At 35.1% G+C, this 19,054-nt stretch overlaps 1 protein-coding gene across 9 annotated transcripts in view; it reads left to right on the plus strand.

Annotated features, from left to right (window-relative positions):
• EFR3A (EFR3 homolog A) overlaps window positions 1-19,054 on the plus strand; it is a 101,631-nt gene that overhangs the window by 78,744 nt on the left and 3,833 nt on the right. For 7 of the 9 annotated variants that reach the window (XM_025393861.1, XM_025393858.1, XM_025393859.1 and 4 more), the window contains 4 exons: window positions 5,456-5,547; window positions 10,514-10,562; window positions 11,388-11,491; window positions 12,021-12,070. In XM_025393861.1, the coding sequence (XP_025249646.1) occupies window positions 5,456-5,547; window positions 10,514-10,562; window positions 11,388-11,491; window positions 12,021-12,070 (295 nt within the window). Of the gene's footprint in view, window positions 1-5,455; window positions 5,548-9,529; window positions 9,761-10,513; window positions 10,563-11,387; window positions 11,492-12,020; window positions 12,071-19,054 lie in introns of all 9 variants that reach the window. The other 2 variants (XR_003120779.1, XR_003120778.1) reach the window with 1 other exon arrangement.

Genomic DNA, 19,054 nt, shown 5'->3' on the forward strand with positions numbered 1-19,054 from the left:
TTGTGTATGTTTTGTTTTTCTCGGAGGGATGAGAGAGAAAGCTGGTGTATTAGTCTGTTTTCACGCTGCTGATAGAGAGATACCAGAGACTGGGCAATTTACAAAAGAAAGAGGTTTAATTAGACTTACAGTTCCACATGGCTGGGGAAGGTCTCACAATCATAGCAGAGGGTGAAAGACACTTCTTACATGGCAGTGGCAAGAGAGAATAAGGAAGAAACAAAAGCAGAAACCCCTGATAAACGGATCAGATCTCGTGAGACTTACTATCACGAGAATAATGTGGAAAAGAGCAACCCTCGTGATTCAGTTACCGCCCACTGGGTCCCTCCCACAACAGGTGGGAATTCTTGAGATGCAATTCAAGTTGAGACTTGGGTGGGAACACAGCCAAACCATATCAGCTGGGCTCAAGTGAAGAAGGAAAGAAGTACATATTTCAGCTGAAACTCTCTATAAGTAGTTTTGAATCTGGGGTGGTAGAAGGATAGAGTTTTTGTTAACAGAAATAAATAGGAAAAAGTGGCTGGTTTTGGAGATAATCCTCTTGTTGAGTATCTTTGAGAGTGGAGCATGCAAGTAGCTTGAGGCAGTTAGGAGTTAGGACTGGGTTTTGTGTGAGGGTTAGGAGGTTATAATGAAAATTTTGAAAAAAGCAACATAAGGGATTTTGCTAAAGCCTTCAGGGAGGATGACTTCTCACAGTGAAGGCATGGAGATAAAGAGGATGGAATGGCTTTAGACAGTTCTCTTTTCCTGAGGAGAGGCCGTATTGGGAAGGAACGTAAAGCCCCAAAGCTGAAAGTCTCAAGAATGTGAAAGGAAAGTAAGGTAATGTTAGAATGTGGGTACTAGGAGGTTGGAGGGTGAGAAGGCAGCTGTAGAGGAGCTTCCAAAAAGGGAAAGGTAACTTGGCACAAATTGCTGAAGCTTCAGAGAAGTAGAAAATTGATTAAGACCTTTCTTTGGATTTTCCTGGGAGGTGATTATTGATCACCTTTGAGACAACACTATATTTCCTTTTTGTTCTCAATGATTTTGCCACTCAGGGACCCCTTTCTGGCCCCCATACTTCTCTTTTCTTTTTTTATTATTGGCTTCAACATGACTCTCTTTCTGCAACCCCTCAGCTTTCATAAATTAACCCAGAAATTCTTTTATAGCCTCCTTTGAGAGAAGTCCTTATTTTTACTTCCAGAGAGACCTTGAAAGTTAGTGTGCCTGGATGCTATAAGCAGATCAGCAGGGATGACTGCATACTGCCTTGGGCAATTCCATTGATGTGTTTATGTCCAGTTACTTATATCAAAGCATATCATTATGAAGGAAAAACAAAAAATACAGGGTCTAAGTTAACTCAGCAGTAGCCACATGCAGGATATAAAATATTCTCATCCTGAAAATTCTTGCACAACAATGTGTCCTGTTTTGTTGCAGTTGAGTATGTACTGATTCTGTACCTTCAGCCTTCATGCAGTACAACCTGAGTGACTTTTGTATGGTAGATACAAAACCCAGAGTCTCACTGAATTTCATGCATGGATATATATGTCAGATATCAGTGTACATGACGGTAGTATAAGGCTGAAGGATGATGGAAGGGAAGTTCATTAATAACCGATAGTAAGTTTTTGTAGCTCAGAAGAAAGAGGGACAAGTAGAAATAATTGGAGTAATATTTAACACTTAAGGAAGCGATGTGATGTTCAAATAGGCCTTGAAAGATAAGAATCTCTATAGTGAGGAGGATGGCAAAGAAAGACAGGATAACGACATGTTTCTAGAAAGCAGATATCCTACAGCATGCACAGAGGTTAGAAAACAGGCATCTTTGAGTTGAACACTAGATTAATTAGGGAAGGCTGAAGTTACTGTTGGTAAGATCTGATGAGAGAGCCTAGAATGTCCTTTTAGTTACAAGCAGTTGGGGAGCATAGCTTGAGGAGTTATGTGGTTAGTGTTTTAAGAAGCTTAGTTAACATGGTGGTGACATACAGGTAAAATTGTAGAAAAGTCTGCCATTAGGATGCACTGCGTTACTGGTTCTCAGCTAAGGGTGAATTTTGCAATCTTGGGGAAATTTTTAGTTGTCACAACTGGGACGGAGAGAGATGGGATAGGCCTGTTGGCATCTAGTGCATAGAAGCTAGGGATGCTGCTGAACATCTTATAATACAAGGGATAGCTTCCCACAACAAGAGTTATCTGGCCCAAAATGTCCATAGTGTCAAGGTTAAGAAACCCTAGCTAGGTTATGCTATAGTAGCAAACAACCTCAAGTTCTTAATGGTTTGAAACAGTAAAGATTTATTTATTGCTCAGACTTGCTGTACATAACTATGCATCATCCACATTCTGGAATTCAAGCTGATGGAGCTACCACTGTCTGGTACGTTACTCATACTGTATTGGCCAGGACTTATTACAGAACCCCTCCTAACCACAGAGAGGACAGGAATTGCAATCCTGTCACATCCCCAGAAAGGGCAAACTGTAATATTGACTAACAGCATTAGTTACAACCATGGAAGGCTACCTGGGAGTAGAGGAGTAGTCAGTAAGAGAGAAACCAGTTTCTTGCTGATTGCTTTTAATTCGTCAATCTTTGCTTCTTTAGTAAAGTAAAATCACAGTATATACAGAATGGAATTAGAAAGATGGAGCATAGGCTGGGCACAGTGGCTCACACCTGTAATCCTGGCACTTTGGGAGACCAAGGTAGGAGGATTGCTTGAAGCCAAGAGTTCGAGACCAGCTTGAGAAAAAAAAAAAAAATACCCCGTCTCTACAAAAAGTTAAAACAAAAAATTTAGCCGGTTGATTCCATGTCTTTGCTGTTGTGAATAGTGCTGCAATGAACATACACGTGTGCAAACCAACACAGGAACAGAAAATTAAATACCACATGTTCTCACTTGTAAGTGGGAGCTAAATGATGAGAACACACAGACACATAGAGGGGAACAGTACACACTGGGACCTGTTGAAGGGTGGAGGATGGGAGAAGGGAGAGCTTCCAGAAAACAACTAATGGATACTAGACTTAATATGTGGGTGATCAAATAATCTGTACAACAAACCCCCATGACACAAATTTATGTGTATAACAAATCTGCGCATGTACCCCTGAACTTAAAAGTTTAAAAAAATTAACCGGGCATGGTGGCACGTACCTGTAGTCCCGACTACTCGGGAGGCTAAAGTGGGAGAATCACCCGAGCCCAGGAGTTTGAGGCTGTAATGAGCTTTGATCACACCGCTGTACTCCAGCCAGGGTGACAGAGAAGAGACACTGTCTCAGGAAGAAAAAGAAAAATGAAGTGTTGCCAGATGATACAGTAACTCTGTGCTGTTAGGCTGATTCTAGACCTGAACTTCCCTACTGTTTTGGGGGAACTTTATAGGTGTGTCTGGGTATCGTTCTCCTTTGCTCTTCAGGTAGCTGGAGAGGGCCTGGGGCAGTCTGAGCCTGCAATATGAGCAGGCCCTTCCACTTATCTCTGTGTACCATGCATGCATTATAATTTAATATGTGCAGTGAGGTAGAAAACCTTGGGAACTCGGCATTAAGCAGTGGGCTGCATTTGTTTAACAATTCTAATTAGGACTGAAAATGATCTGTTTTTGAAACAACTCTATTGGTAGTACAGAAGGGAGAAACATACTAGGAAGACCCACTGGAAAGCTATCCTAAGAGTTTAGGTAAGAAAAGATGAAGATTTTGAAAGATGGCACTCCTGAAAATAAATAGGACAATGTGGAGATAAAGATGGTTTATTTAGAGATGTGGAATTGGATTTAGAACATGTCAAATAGAATTGATTAATAAGAAATTGGAAATGTTGAACTCAGAAAAGGAGGCGCCAGAATCCTGCTCAGTCACACAAGTATTTATAGATCACCTACTGGGTGCCAGCTGCAACCCTAATAGTACCTGGGAACTCTCTGAGAGAGTTAGAGGTCCTGGGCTGTGACCTGAGTGAGTACATTCCTTTTAGGACTGGGAGTAGAACAGTAGCCAACTTGGCATCATTGTCATCCTTCCTGAATTCTCTTCTGCGTCGTAAAGGAAAAATTGGGAACTATGTTTTTTCAGAATCAGAGACTGACAATGTAAAGTGCTCAGAACAATCTGCAAGTAGACGAGGAGAAACTGTTATCTTTAAAAGACAGTGTAGCATTCAAATGGGTGGATATCGGACTAGCAGCTTCCAGAAGCTTCTTGAGAATTACCGTCTCCATGCTGCAGACTGAGAATATCCGATGGCTAGCCTAACTTTTACTCACTCAGCTTTCCAAGGGTTGAATAAGCCTCTAATTCTATATATTGGAATACACAAAGTGACTTCCTTTTTTCGGTTGTAATCATGATTATTTGATATTTTCCTAGCATCCTGTACTATCCATCATACTTTAATAATTTGTGTGATTTTATTGTATATTTTTCCTGTTAAACTGGAAGCTGCACGGGGTGTGTAATATCTATTCAGCAGACTGTCCGTAACACCTAACAGGGTCTCTGATCATTTCCTAGATTTGATGAGTATTGAATGCTAAAGTAGAAAAACAGAAGTAGAAAAGAATGTATGTAAGGACATTATGATCAACAAATTCAAATGTTCATAAAGTGGTTAAGCAGAAAATGGGCTAGGACTAGCTTTTGAATTTAGTGATTTGGGAGACCATGGAATTTTATTTAAGAGCGCTGTCAGAAGAGTGGTTGGGGTTGGGATTATAATTACAGGACTTCGGCATAGTCAGTAGTGAAAAATCAGAGCAATTTGTTCAGACTGTACAAATGAATTGGGGGCAGAAAAGTAGATTAGCTAGAGCACTGAGGTAAAGGCAACATCTTTCTGGAGAAGTGATCAGTTATAAAGCAAAATAACAACAGCTGATGGAGATGACTGAACGGACAATGCTGGAGGAGATACTAATTGAAACAGCAATTGCTTTCAGTCCACAAATTGTAATGCACTGTAAACACCTTTAAACATTGCTTCCCAAACTGTCATCCTAGAACCAGAGTTAGTTGACAGCTTTCACTGTTTGGTGAAAATATTAGAGAGATAAGGGCAATATTAATATTGTCAGTTTTGAGTTAGGATAAATGTACTAAGTTTAGATTATGTACTTCCTTTGTTTGCTGTTACACTGACTTGCTTTCTTAAACTATTCGGTAGTGGTGGTGGTTGTTGCTGTCCTAAATGCCCCTTTTTGAAAAATAAAAATCTGATAACCTTATTTCAGTTCACCCCATCAATTTTACTTTTTAATCTGCTTCACGAAATGTAAAAGTCCGAGAACACACTGCTTTATGTATTTAGAAGGAACAAAAAAGACAAACTGTCTTAATTTTTTGACAGTTTTTGAAATCTGAGATAAGTAGATTTTATAAATGAAAACCAACATAACATTTCTAACAAATAATGGGAGGAAAACAATTTTATTTCAGATGAAGATCGACTTTCTAGAAGAAAAAGCATTGTGGACACCGTATCCATTCAGGTGGATATTTTATCCAACAATGTTCCTTCTGATGATGTGGTAAGTTACTGAAAGTTTATGGTAGAGTACTGTCTTGGTAGACATCATTTAAAATAATTTTTTGCCTTCCACACTTTCAAACAGGAGAAAATACAACTCTAAATTATCCTCAAAACAACTAAACTATTGGTAGAAATTAATCTGATTTAGCTTTGAATTTATTTATAGTTTATTTTACTGAACTCATTTCAGCTGTCTGTAAAGATATATAAACCTAACATTATATGTTACGATGTTGTCAGATTTCACATTATAATTTAGTGTAAAAGATTTTTTTTTTTTGTAAGAAACTTTATACAAAGCCTGTCATTAAATTAGTGGGCTGTCTAGATCCTACTTATTTTTAAAAATTTAGGAAATGCAAATTACAGAAATAAATATAACTATACATCCTCATGTGAAGCCAAATGCTCACTACCTTTAAAAAGTTTTAAAAGTTCATCTCTAAGGTAAAATGTTTTAATTATTTTGGATAGTAAGGATGTAGTTTAAGCTGCGTTAGTGAGCTATGTACTCTGTAAGGACTGTGGCTTATTTAAAACATAGATTTCATGCTCTCCTCCCGTTTCAGAAGAGCACAAGAGCGTACCCTCCTGAGTTATAGGGGAAAAAGCAGCCAGTATTCTCTAGGACTTATTCGACACAAACCACCAGAGGATTTTTTCATAGTCAAGTAAAAATGCCAAAATGCCAGCATGTCAAGTCAACCTCCACCTTGTGGTTTATCCATTGTCTGCCTTCTTAAGTATTTATTTCTCATTGGTACAATGTGCATAATTAAAAGAATATCCCTATAGGGAAAGGGAAAGGAAGTTATCTGAATTTATGCTTTCTCAAGCCTCCCTCCTACCCCCTTCCAATTCCTATTGATTTATTTGTCTTCAGGTACTAAACCTATTTGGTGGCCAGAGTACGGCCAACTGACTTATGTTTTCTATGCCATTCAACTCCCTATTACATAGAAGTTATCAGTTTTATTAAGAAATTATCAGCACGGCATCAAGAGTAGTTGAAGCAGCATTTAGTGTTCATTTTGAAACTCGACGCCTTAAAGCTAAAGTTTCTTACCAATTTAAGGCTTAATAACCACCTTGCCTAAATTCACCTCTTTCTTCAGAGCTATCTAATTTATACACCCCTTACTAGTAAGAACAGTATCTTGCTAGTTCTGTCCTTTCAATGATTATGAATTTGCTGCTATTACCTTTCTAGGGAAGAAGTTCATCCAAAGTCTTAGTTTATAAACTTAATTTGTTAAGAGTACACTATATGTTATTGACTGCTATTTTCACCTTTCTCCTTTTGTTAACTATTCTTATTTTTTTCAAAAATATATGGAGAACACTTGAAACTGTTGGAAAGAGTCAGTCTATTTTGATAAAATCAACTGAAAAAACATTTGCATAAAGACCCAGTGTAGGGGAAAGATTCTTGTCACAAATCTTACATTAAAAGTCCGTTAATATTTTTATTAACTCTTACAAGATCCTGTTGTTTTTCATTTACTATAAGTCCTAAGTCAAATATGCCTCACACCAAGCATCTGAAAAGTTAAGTACAGTTTAGTATCACATTTACTTGAGCACATTTGCGTTTCGGACTCATTTACCATTGTGGAATCTGCTTTTGGATATTAGAGATGTTTGTTCAAATACCAGAAGACAGAATAATACTATCTTCTAGGCTAAAACTAATTAATTACTTTCATACAACAGACAGAAGAAATTCACATCAAATAGATATTTACCAGTTAATGGTGCAGCAAAATATCAAACTATTTTCTTACAATGAATCAGATAAGAAAATTGCTCATAAAAAATAACTTTTTTATTGGATCAAAATTATTTATAGTTTGTATGTATAATCCTAGTTTATCCTCAGATGTATTTGCTTTTGCTCTTTAAACTTACAATTTAAAAAAAGAGAGAGAGGCAGAAGGTTGTTTAGATGGAGACCATCACAAACTTTTGTTTCCCTAAACTCTAGTCTGTTGAAATACCTGGTCCACTTGAGATGTGCCAGTTCTGACATTTGCAATTCCGACCTTGGCCTACTGAGAATCATTTGGTGAACTTTTTCTAAAAATTGCCATAGATAAAAAGATGTATATTATTATTTCTTCTAAAAATGTGCTCATGGCATAAAATGTATTACTGATACTTTTATCATAAAGCAGTTGATTTTATACCTTTTACATATCTCAAAGCAAGAGGGAGATTTGAGAGACTCAAGGTAAAAGTTATTTTTAGAGAATATAAATTGGTAATTGACTTTAGAGGAATGCTTCCCAATGCATATATATATCTGTGTATATATATATATATGCATACATGCATATATATACGCATATATGCATACACATATATACATGTGTATATATACGCATATATATACATATATATGCATACACACATTTTTATAACGATACCTAATTTAAATTAACATATTCAAGAAGATGTATGACTAAAATAGAACAGAGGCATCTCTGTCTCCCGAGATAAAATTATCAGCTTGACTAATAGAATAAAGCACTATAGGCATGATTTTTTGCTTCCTTATATATGCATAATTGATATGAGTAAAACCTGAAATCATCACACTACTCTTCTCTCTAAAAGCTTATAGTAAGTGCTTGATTATTTAAGGGCATGGGTAGGATGTTATATATATTAAATTTTGAGTATATGTTAAATTTTTTGGTACAAAATTAAGTCACTGGTTGACTGCAAAAGATTGTTGTTTATTCTGGTACAAATAACAGATCTTTGTTTTATATCCATGTACTCCTGTCTTTTTTCCCCAAATACAACTGGAGATACTGTGTGTATGCTAACATCTAGTCAATGTTAGTCACACTGTGGTGCTAGATGCTATCAAATTACTATGATATTTGTGGAAGTGACATAACAACTACTATAATTAGAAAAAGATGAATGGTAGATTTTATGTAGGCCCAAGGGCATTATATAGTCTAGGTTAGTGTTGTAGATCATAGATAAAGCAAAAGTCCTAGATTATAAAGGGAATGTTGAAATTCCTTTAGGATGGTGCCTTTCCACCACTTCTCTATAACTCCAACATAACCAGTTTTTCCTCTAGAGTTGGAATAGATTGTAGTTTGGTAGATCACCAAATAAAGTATGTTGCTTGTATTTACCAGCTATGGTATATAAAAACATGAATCATTAAATGCTAGTATAAAGCAGTTAGTCTTAAAGAAAAAAAAAAAAAAGATTCACAAAAGGGACAAGTGGGAGATAAGACTGAAGGAACATTATAGAAAGTTGTATACCGGGCTGAGGGCTTTGTATGTAACTTCATAGGAAGTAGGTAAACACCGAAATTTAGTCAGTGTCATTATTAGAAATGTGTTTTCATAAAAAGAATCTCTCAAGTGTGACAAGGCTAAATTAGAAAGAAGAGACTGGAGGTAGAGGCAGTTAGGAGATCCTTGTAATAGTCCACAGTTGATGGAATGAGGATCTAGAGTAGCCAGGCTGGAGGTAACAAAGAGGGACAGGAGGGCAGGAATACTCTACTTTAAAGTAGAATGAATAGGACCAACAAATGACTTGAAGGGATTTAAAGAAAGGAGATGTTAAAAAAAAAAAAAGAAAGAAAGAAAAAAGGTGGACACTAATGGCGTGAGTTGGGGGCTCTTGATGCTAGGAAGCTGCATCATAATTATCTGAATTAAGGCAAACAGGGACAAAAAGAGAAGAGTTAATAGGGTAAGGTATTTTAGCTCTTATGTGGGATTGACAGGTAATAAGTAAAAATTATATATATCAAGAATGCTGGCCTTCTGACTTCTCCCATGTTCTTTTTCCTATACTGGAGTTGTATCTCAAAAGTCAGAAGCTCTTAGCCAGTTCTAAGAACAAAAGCAATTTCTTTTTTTCACTGAAGTACTAGAATGCTTATAAGTACAAATAATTGACCAGCCAGAGCCTAATCTTATATGTCTGCTCCAGATATCTAGAACAAAACAACTGAAGATTCCCAAGTTTAATCTGACTTCAACTAGAAATATGAACCCTCAGTAGCAAAACTGAGGGAGTGGAACTCTTGCTGCTTGATTTCCAGCTAAAGCCTTTGTATTACAGAGAAGCTAAGGTGCAGAGAATGAAGTCTTTTGCTTTCGTTAGTCTTGCTGTCTTAGACTTAGCAAAAGAAGCTCATGAGCTAAAATTAGGGATGACCAGATTCCCAGGCAAGTACCCATGTATCGTTTCTTAATTTTTATTCAAAGATACTATAGGAACTAGATATATTATTTTTCCTAAAAATGTGCTGATGCCATAAAATGTATTTTTGCCTTTTTTTAAAGCAGTTGTTTTCATACCTTTTTACATATCTCAAAGCAAGAGAGACTTGAAAGACATAAGTTAAAAGGATAGTTTCAGAGATTATAAATTGGTGATTGACTTTAGAGAAATACTTCCCGAAGTAGTGGTTTTTACTTTTCAATCGTTTAAAATCTTAGTTTCACTTTTGATTTGTAAACTGTGTGTGATACCAAAATTATAGAGGCTGTAGAGTACTTAGTTGTTTTTTATCACATGTCTAAAAATGTATTTATACATAATCTCAGCCTTCACTGTCTCAGAGCATCGTTTACTTACAGCACAGTGTTCAGTCAGTGAGACTCAAATCTTCTTGTGCATCACCAAGTGGAGACTGAGTTCTGTAATTCAAGGGTGGTTTTGTTGCCTAGGGTATGTTAATTATTGCAGTCTAATGCTAATCTATAGACTTGTTTTGGGGAACCACTGCAGTAGGCCATTGTTAGAACCAGTGAAAAAGTGGAGATTATTTGGTACTGCAGAGTATAATCACAGCTCAGACCAACACAAAGAAGAAAACAAATCTGAAAAACTTCTTAGATGACTTGTAACTAGGTAAAGGTATTATTTATATTGACCCTTTTTAACTCTCGATTTCACTTATAATCACTTTTCTCTAGGTTAGTAACACTGAAGAAATCACTTTTGAAGCATTGAAGAAAGCAATTGGTGAGATATTTTACACTTGTTAGTACTACCGATATTTAACTTATCTTTATCTGCTGCTTTTTTCAATGACAGAATAAGTAGAGGGGACATTACAAAAACAAAACCAAAAACACTTGGGGGCTTCTATAGAAATGTATCATTTATTTAGCTCCATGTTTTAGGCTTCAAAATTGTCTTGTCCCATCAGGGTCATATTCCTGAACAAGTAGACACAATTATGGCAGTGATATAAAAGAAGACGTTAATTAATTTACTTTCCCACAAACTTTGGCCAGACCATACATCATCATAAGACCAAGAAAATTCCTTCCCAAATTATGGTAAATAAATGGAAAAGGCTACAACAACATGGTTCCAAATGACCCCGTTCGTATTTCAGTTATTCCACTCAGTACCAAGATTCACTTTAGCAAATATTTTATGTAGTACCTCATATATGCAAGAACATTGTTGTATAAAAGAATCATCCTTCGGGAAGGACCGTGAAGTAGTTGGACTTGTAGGAAGCTCCCATTCCCTTGCTGTTTTTTGGTAAGAGAGACAAAGGCATTCTATGAAAGGGAATCTTGTGCTGTGTAGTATTAACCCTTAGTTGTTTTGTTTTGTTTTGTTTTGTTTTGTTTTGTTTTGTTTTGTTTTTGTGCATGTGTTTTCTAGCCTTAAGATATTTCATGGATGTTAGGCCTTTTTATTTTTTTCTTGCAAAAGTAACCCTGTAAATTGCCTTTAATTTTGGATGATATATCATTAGCTCTTAATGGTCATTGACTGGGTTCTGTGAAATTATGTATTCCCTTTAATGAGTCTTTATAAATATTTATATAGATACCAGTGGAATGGAAGAACAGGAAAAGGAAAAGAGGCGTCTTGTGATAGAGAAATTTCAGAAAGCACCTTTTGAAGAAATAGCAGCACAGTGTGAATCCAAAGTAAGTGAACAAATGGTGAAGGGATTGTGGGTGGGCTGTTGTTTTGTGGAAACTCTTACTTAGTGATTGGTTGATAAGTTCCAAGCTTTAGTCAGATCAATAGAACACAGGAAAATATATCTGATAAGGACTGAAAACTCTGAAGGCATATCTATGAGGCCTAAATAATTTCTTTGTGTGATGTAAGCTGACGGAAATGGTGGAACTGGTTTCCCAAATTAAATATTAGTGATTGTTATTCTTTTGATAGTTTTTTTCAGTGGTTTTCATGATTTTGCTGCAGGTATTTTGTTTTATGTGTTTGTTGATTTGTTTTTAACATCGAGACTAGGAAAGGGAGAAAAAGACAACCCTTACATTAAATTCTAATAGGTAAGACAGATCAAACCAAAATGTTAAAGCATTGTGTACTTAATAATTAATCAGCTTAATAGTCACAATTACACTTTGTCTCTTAAATTACATTGCTATTATTATATATAGATTCTTAGAAAATAATCCGTTCTTAACATTTTTTTCTTTTTTGCAGGCAAATTTGCTTCATGATAGACTTGCTCAAATATTGGAACTCACCATACGGTAAGGGTTTTGTTACCACAGTAGCAATAACACACATACGCAAATAGAAACTGTCGGACCCCTATGAATTTGTGGTTCATTATGTTTAAGTTATGATGTTAAAGTAATGCTTTGCATTTAGGATTAACATAAGATCATATAGGTGATCCTTTGCTTAATAGTGATTCTGTTTTTTAGGCAGAGTCTGATACCCTTTCTTGACTAGTTGTCCTCTAGCTTTTTAGCTGCTTTTTTAGATTATTCATTCCTTCCTGATGATCTCATAAGGACATCTGGGTAATTTGAAAGACCCATATTCTAATATTATGCTTAATTAGGAAATTGCTCATATTGAATCGTTTTGTCCCGCAGAAACTGCATTTTAATATGTCAGCCTCATGGTTCTTTTCAGGGCGGTAATAAGTCTACCTATGCAGATAGCTCGTTTTAATTATTGAACTTTCCTTTAGCTTTTTTACATCATATTCATTTCAGTTCTGTTGTGAATTATTGTGCTCTTTGATTATCCTATGTCTGTACATTAGTAAGAAATGTAGCACCTGAAGGAAGGAGAGGCAGTGTGGAAACCTGCTTTTGTGAGAGGCGGCCAGTAGATATGTCTATGCTTCTGGAAATTTTTTCTGTATCTGCCATATCTTTTATATTTTTAGCTTGATTAAGTAAGTCTGTTTTGCTTCAACCCTGTATTATATTAATATTAGATAGGTAAATGCTCTAGGCAACTTGCTTTTTTATTTCAGCCTTTTTTCTGCTTTGATAAGCAAGGCACATTTTTGTCATTATATATCTTACTCTAGACATTTCCCTGCCATACCTGCTACACTCTCTAAGTTGAGAATCACTCATTTACAAAATTTAAGAACAGAAAATCACAATAAAATATTCAACATGTGCTAGAAAAGGGGTCCCCAACCCTTAGTCCAGAGACCTGTACTGGCCCATGGCCTGTTAGGAACCAAGCTCCACAGCAGGAGGTGAGCGGCAAGCAAGCGAACATTACTGTCTGAGCTCCGCTTCCTGTCAGATCAGTGCAGCATTAGATTCTTACAGGAGTGGGAACCCTATTGTGAACTACTGCTCATGCAGGGGATCCCATTAGATTCCCATAAGGAATCTGAGGTGGAACAGTTTCATCCTGAAATCATCCCCCCAGTCCCCATCCGTGGAGAAATTGTCTTCTGCAAAACTGGTCCCTGGTGCCAAAAAGGTCGGGGACTATTGTGCTAGACTTAGGATTCAATTAAAATTGCTGGGTATGGGCATTTACTTCTTTGATGACTAAATTTCAAACATTTAGTAGTAAATGTCTGCTGTGTACTTGATCTTATGCTACATGGTTTATATCTGTTATTTCTGCTAATCCTCACCATAGCCCTGAAAGGTAGGTAGACACTATTTTGTTCATTTTTCAGGTGAAGACACCAAGGCTTAGAGGAAAGTAAAATAACTTGCTGAAGGTCATACGGCTAGCGAGTGACAAAGTCAAAATTCAAATCCATAACTGATGTTCTTAAAAGGCATGTTGCTAGAGATCACCATATTACATGTAGTCAAACTAACATAATTATATGAATTTAATATTTTAGAGTAAGTATTATAACTAATTCTGTTTCATTGGTACCACAGCTACTACTAATATACTTACATTCATTGAAAAGTTACTACTAATAATTAACATTTTTAAGCACCTGTGTTGTTCTAAGCACTGTGCTAAATGTATTATTTTATTTAATATCTGCAACAGACCCTAACAAACAGATAGTGATTATTCCCATTTTACATGTTTATAAACAGATACATGGAAGTTAGGTAAGTTATACAGGGTCACCTATTTAGGAAGCAGTAGCTCTGGAACAGCTTTATGGAGAAACTAAACAGACTTTATAGAAATGTGTCTTCAGAGTTTTCAGGTCCTGTCTGATACATTTCCTCTTGTTAATTTGCCTCACCCTAACCATCAGACAGTGGAAAGAGTTTGTATTCTCCATAAAAGAAGCAGAACACACAATATTATACTTCGCTCCCACTGTTCTTTCATTTACATTTTAACCATACCTGAGTATGGTTAAAAAAAACAAGAAAGGCAAAGAAGCTGTAAAATACAGTGAGAATAAGCAGCCTCACAGATAACCCAGTTATTAGAATTAGTAGAAAAGGCCCTTAGAACACCACACACCCACACCTCCCACCAGACCCCACACACACATGTCAAAGAATTTAAAGGACAAGATACATATAGTTTGGAAAGAAAAGTGTGTGACACTGCTTATTCTCACGATACTTTCCTGTTTCTTTGCATTATAATTGCAAATTTTAATGTTCCTCTCACAAGAGTACTAAAACATAACCAACAAGAAGACAAAAATGCAGAAAGGATATAAGATTTGAACCATTTCAGTCAACTTAAGTGGCCTTTAGAAAACACTATGCTAGGCAAATACAGAATATAGTTTCTTTTGAAGTGTACATACAACATTCACAAAATAGAAAAATGTGGGACTATAACAAATGTAAGTAAATGTCAGGAAACTGACATGTTAAGACATCATGTTGAGTATGTTCTCTTGCCACAAAAAAAAATACGTAATTCATTAACACATATCTAGAAAAATTTCAAATGTCTGGAAATTAAAAGACCACCCATATCTTAAAGAAGAAATGAAAGGAGGAATTAGAAAACATTTTAAACTGAAAATACCTATCAAAGTTTTGTAAGATGAAGCTAAAATCTTGCTCAGGAGCAATTTTATATCTTTAGATGCTTTTGCTTGCAAAGAAGAGAGATCTGAAAGTAGTGAATTAATGACTTTTGGTAAGACATTAGAGAAAGAAGAACAATGTAAGCTAAACTAAGTATATCAGAAGTCAGTGAAACAGAAAATAGGCAATAAGACAACAGGAAATATTAACAAACGTAAAAGTTTGTTCTTTGAAACAGTTGATAAAATTGGTAAACCTCTAGTCAGTGTTAAGGAAGAAAAAGAGAGAAAACACAGATTACCAATATTACAAATAAAAAAGAATTATAATAAAGGAATGTGATAAAACAATTTTATGACAATAAATTCAAAAATTTAGATGAAATGGGCAAAAATCATTGAAAGTCAAAACTAACTAAAATTGACACAAAAAGTAGTAAAACATCCAAATAACCCTCTAACTGTTGAAATAGATTTGAAATTTAAAAGCATCCTACAAGAAAATGCATTTAACTTCACTGCTTACTTTTATCATACATTTAGGTAAGAAATAATACCAGTTTCATATATATTCAGGAAACAAAGGAGGTAGAAACATTTTCTAACTCATGAGGCTAGCATAACTTCAACATAAAATGAGACAAAGATAAAAACCACAATGAGATACCATCTCACACAAGTTAAAATGGTAATCATTAAAAAGTCAGGAAACAACAGGTGCTGGAGAGGATGTGGAGAAATAGGAACACTTTTACACTGTTGGTGGGACTGTAAACTAGTTCAACCATTGTGGAAAACAGTGTGGTGATTCCTCAAGGATCTAGAACTAGAAATACCATTTGACGCAGCCATCCCATTACTGAGTATATACCCAAAGGATTATAAATCATGCTGCTATAAAGACACATGCACACGTGTGTTTATTGCAGCACTGTTCACAATAGCAAAGACTTGGAATCAACCCAAATGTCTATCAGTGACAGACTGGATTAAGAAAATGTGGCACATATACACCATGGAATACTATGCAGCCATAAAAAAGGATGAGTTCGTGTCCTTTGTAGGGACATGGATGCAGCGGGAAACCATCATCCTCAGCAAACTATTGCAAGAACAGAAAACCAAACACCGCATGTTCTCACTCATAGGTGGGAATTGAACAATGAGATCACTTGGACACAGGAAGGGGAACATCACACACTGGGGCCTATTGTGGGGAAGGGGGAGAGAGGAGGGATAGCATCAGGAGATATACCTAATGTAAATGACGAGTTAATGGGTGCAGCACACCAACATGGCACATGTATACATATGTAACAAACCTGCACGTTGTGCACATGTACCCTAGAACATAAAGTATAATAATTTTTAAAAAAATTATAGACAAGTACCCCTCTTGAATATAGTCATAGAAATCTTTATCAAAATGTTAGCAAATGTATAAAACTGATGATATGGCCTAAATAAATGGGGTTACTATGAGGAAAGCAAGATCAGTTTTACATTAGAAAGTTGATCAGTCAGCAAAATTCACCACATTAATTAAGAGAGTAAAGTTGCATGATCACACCAATAGCAGAAAAAAAAGCATTTGAAAAAGCTCAATGTTCATTTAAGACAAAAATTATCAGAAAATTTGGAATAGAAGGGAACTTAATCTGATAAAGAGTAATTACAAAAAATCTATTGCTGGTGTTATATATAATGGTGAAAGTCTGATGCCTTTCACCTAAAACTGGGTCAAGGATGTCTACTCTCACCATGTCAACATTGTATTGGAAGTCTTAGGTAAGTAAAGTGAAAAAAAGAAAAAATATAAAGATGAGAAAGGAAGAAATGAAACTATCTTTTCACAGATGACATGGTTGTATATGTGGAAAATCTTAAGTAATCAAGACAAAAAAAAAAAAACCCCTACTAGAGTTATTACATGAATTAAATGAATTTTAGTAAGGTCACAGGATTCAAGGTATTCAAGGTCAGTATTCAAAATTCAGTTGTATATCTATATGTTAACAACAAACAATTGCAAGAGTAAATTTTTAAACATAGCATTAAAACAATATTTAGCCATAATTTAACAGTATGTAAGATTTCTGTTATGAATGTAAAACATGAATGAGAGAAATTAAAGAATACCTAAATGAAGGAGAGATATACCATGTTCATGGACTGAAGGATTAAATATTGTTTATATGCTGTTTCTTTCAAGTTGATCTGTAGCTTCAATAAAATGTCAATCAAAACCCCAACAGACTTTTTTTTTTTTTTGTAAAAACGTGTAAATTGATTTTAAGATTCAGATGAAAGTACAAAGGACCTGGAGTAGCTAACTGTTTTGAAAAGGAAAAATAAAGTTGAAGAATTTACGTTGCCTAATTTCAATACTTGATTTATAAAGCCAAAGAAGTCAAGACATTATTGATATAAGAGTATACAAAGAGATCAAGATAACAGAATAGAGAGTCCTATCAAAAACTTAAGTGATTTTTGATAAAGGAATCAAAACAATTTAATGAGGAAAAGAAAATATTTTAAACAAATGTCCTGGAACCACTAGATAACCTCAGAGAAAAATACTAATCTCAATCCCTACCTTCCACTGAACACAAACATTAATTATTAAGTTGGGTAATCAATGTCTATGTAAAATCTAAAACCAAAACTTCTAAAACAAAACATAGGAAAGAGTCCTTTCAGTCTTAAAATGAGCAAAAAGATTTCTTAGGACACACAGAGTACTAAACAAAATTGGTAAATTGGTCTTCATGTAAATTAAAAACTTACCCTTAAAAGACTCCAGTAAGAATATGAAAAGGCAGACCACAAACTGAGAAAATACAATATACACAGTACCGATATATGATAAAGAACCCCTACAACTGAAAAATAAAGACAATTTTCAAAATGGCCAAGACAGTAGACATTTTACAAAAGGAATGTTTGAATCGCCAATAAGCATGCGTAAAAGTGTTTAAAATCATTAGTTAACAAGGAAATGCAAATTTAAATAGCAAGATACGATTTTGTGCCCATTAAAATGACAGAACTGAGTATATTCACAAAAAGACATGTGAATGTTTATGACAGCTTTATTCATAGTTGCCAAATGTCCATTATCACGAGAACAGACAAATGATGATAATATAATGAAATACTATTCAGCAATAAAAAGGAACACAATTTTTGGGATAAATCTAAAAAACATATTAAGTAACAGAAATCAGACATAAAAAGACAGTTTGTTGGACTGTTCATAGAGCCTGTATAGACCATTTACATGAAGGTTAAGAACAAACACCACTAATCTTCAGTGATGGAGATCAGAACATAGTTGTTGCATGAGGATGTATGTGTATGGGTATGTCAGAGTGGGGAGAAATTGACTAGTTAGGGACATGAAACATTTTCGGGGTGATTGAAAGCGTTCAGTATCTCTGGAACCCGGGAGGAGGAGGTTGTAGTGAGCCAAGATCACACCATTGCAATCCAGCCTGGGTGGCAAGAGTAAAACTCCATCTCAAAAAAAAAAGAAAGTGTTCATTATCTCTATTGGACTATGATTTACATGGGTGTGATTTACATGAGTGTATACATTTGTCAATTTTTGTCAAACAGTACACTTAAGATCAGTGTATTTCACTCTGTGAAAATTATCCCTTAATAAAAAATTTAAGTGTATTATAAATCTGGAGCAATTCCAAAATTATTAGTTACCAAAAATAGATATATCAGGAAAATAGAAGAAAGCCAACTGAATAACTTAACAATTGAGGATAATTTACAGTTAAAAATAATTATATGAAATTAATATCTGTGCATTTATTAAAATGAAAACATTCTTAACCATGAACTAATAAATTCAAAGAACTATATAAGACTTAAATGAAGAAACTATATATCTCTGAAATATGCTTAAGAATATTTATACAAATGAAAACATCTTATTCTTGAGTAGGAAGTTGATATAGACATCAGTTTTCTGTAGATTGAGCTATCATTTTAGTAAGATAATTTTTTTTAAGTATTTGAACAAATGATGCTAAGGGCAATGTGAAAGAATCCACATGCAAGAGCAGTCAGGAAAATGCTGTAGAAAGAAACAAGGGAGCATTTGCCTTGCTTGGTAGAAAAACATATGACAGATCTTTGGTACTTATATCAGGTTGGACCTGCATATGGGTAAGTGGAAGAGAGGAAAATTCAAGTATAGAAGGTATCTGTGGTAAAGATAAGATTTCAGATTTTCAAGGAAAAGAGCAACTGTTGAGTTAATCTCGTTTGG

Source organism: Theropithecus gelada, chromosome 8, assembly GCF_003255815.1.
Source record: "Theropithecus gelada isolate Dixy chromosome 8, Tgel_1.0, whole genome shotgun sequence".
Lineage (NCBI taxonomy): Eukaryota > Metazoa > Chordata > Mammalia > Primates > Cercopithecidae > Theropithecus > Theropithecus gelada.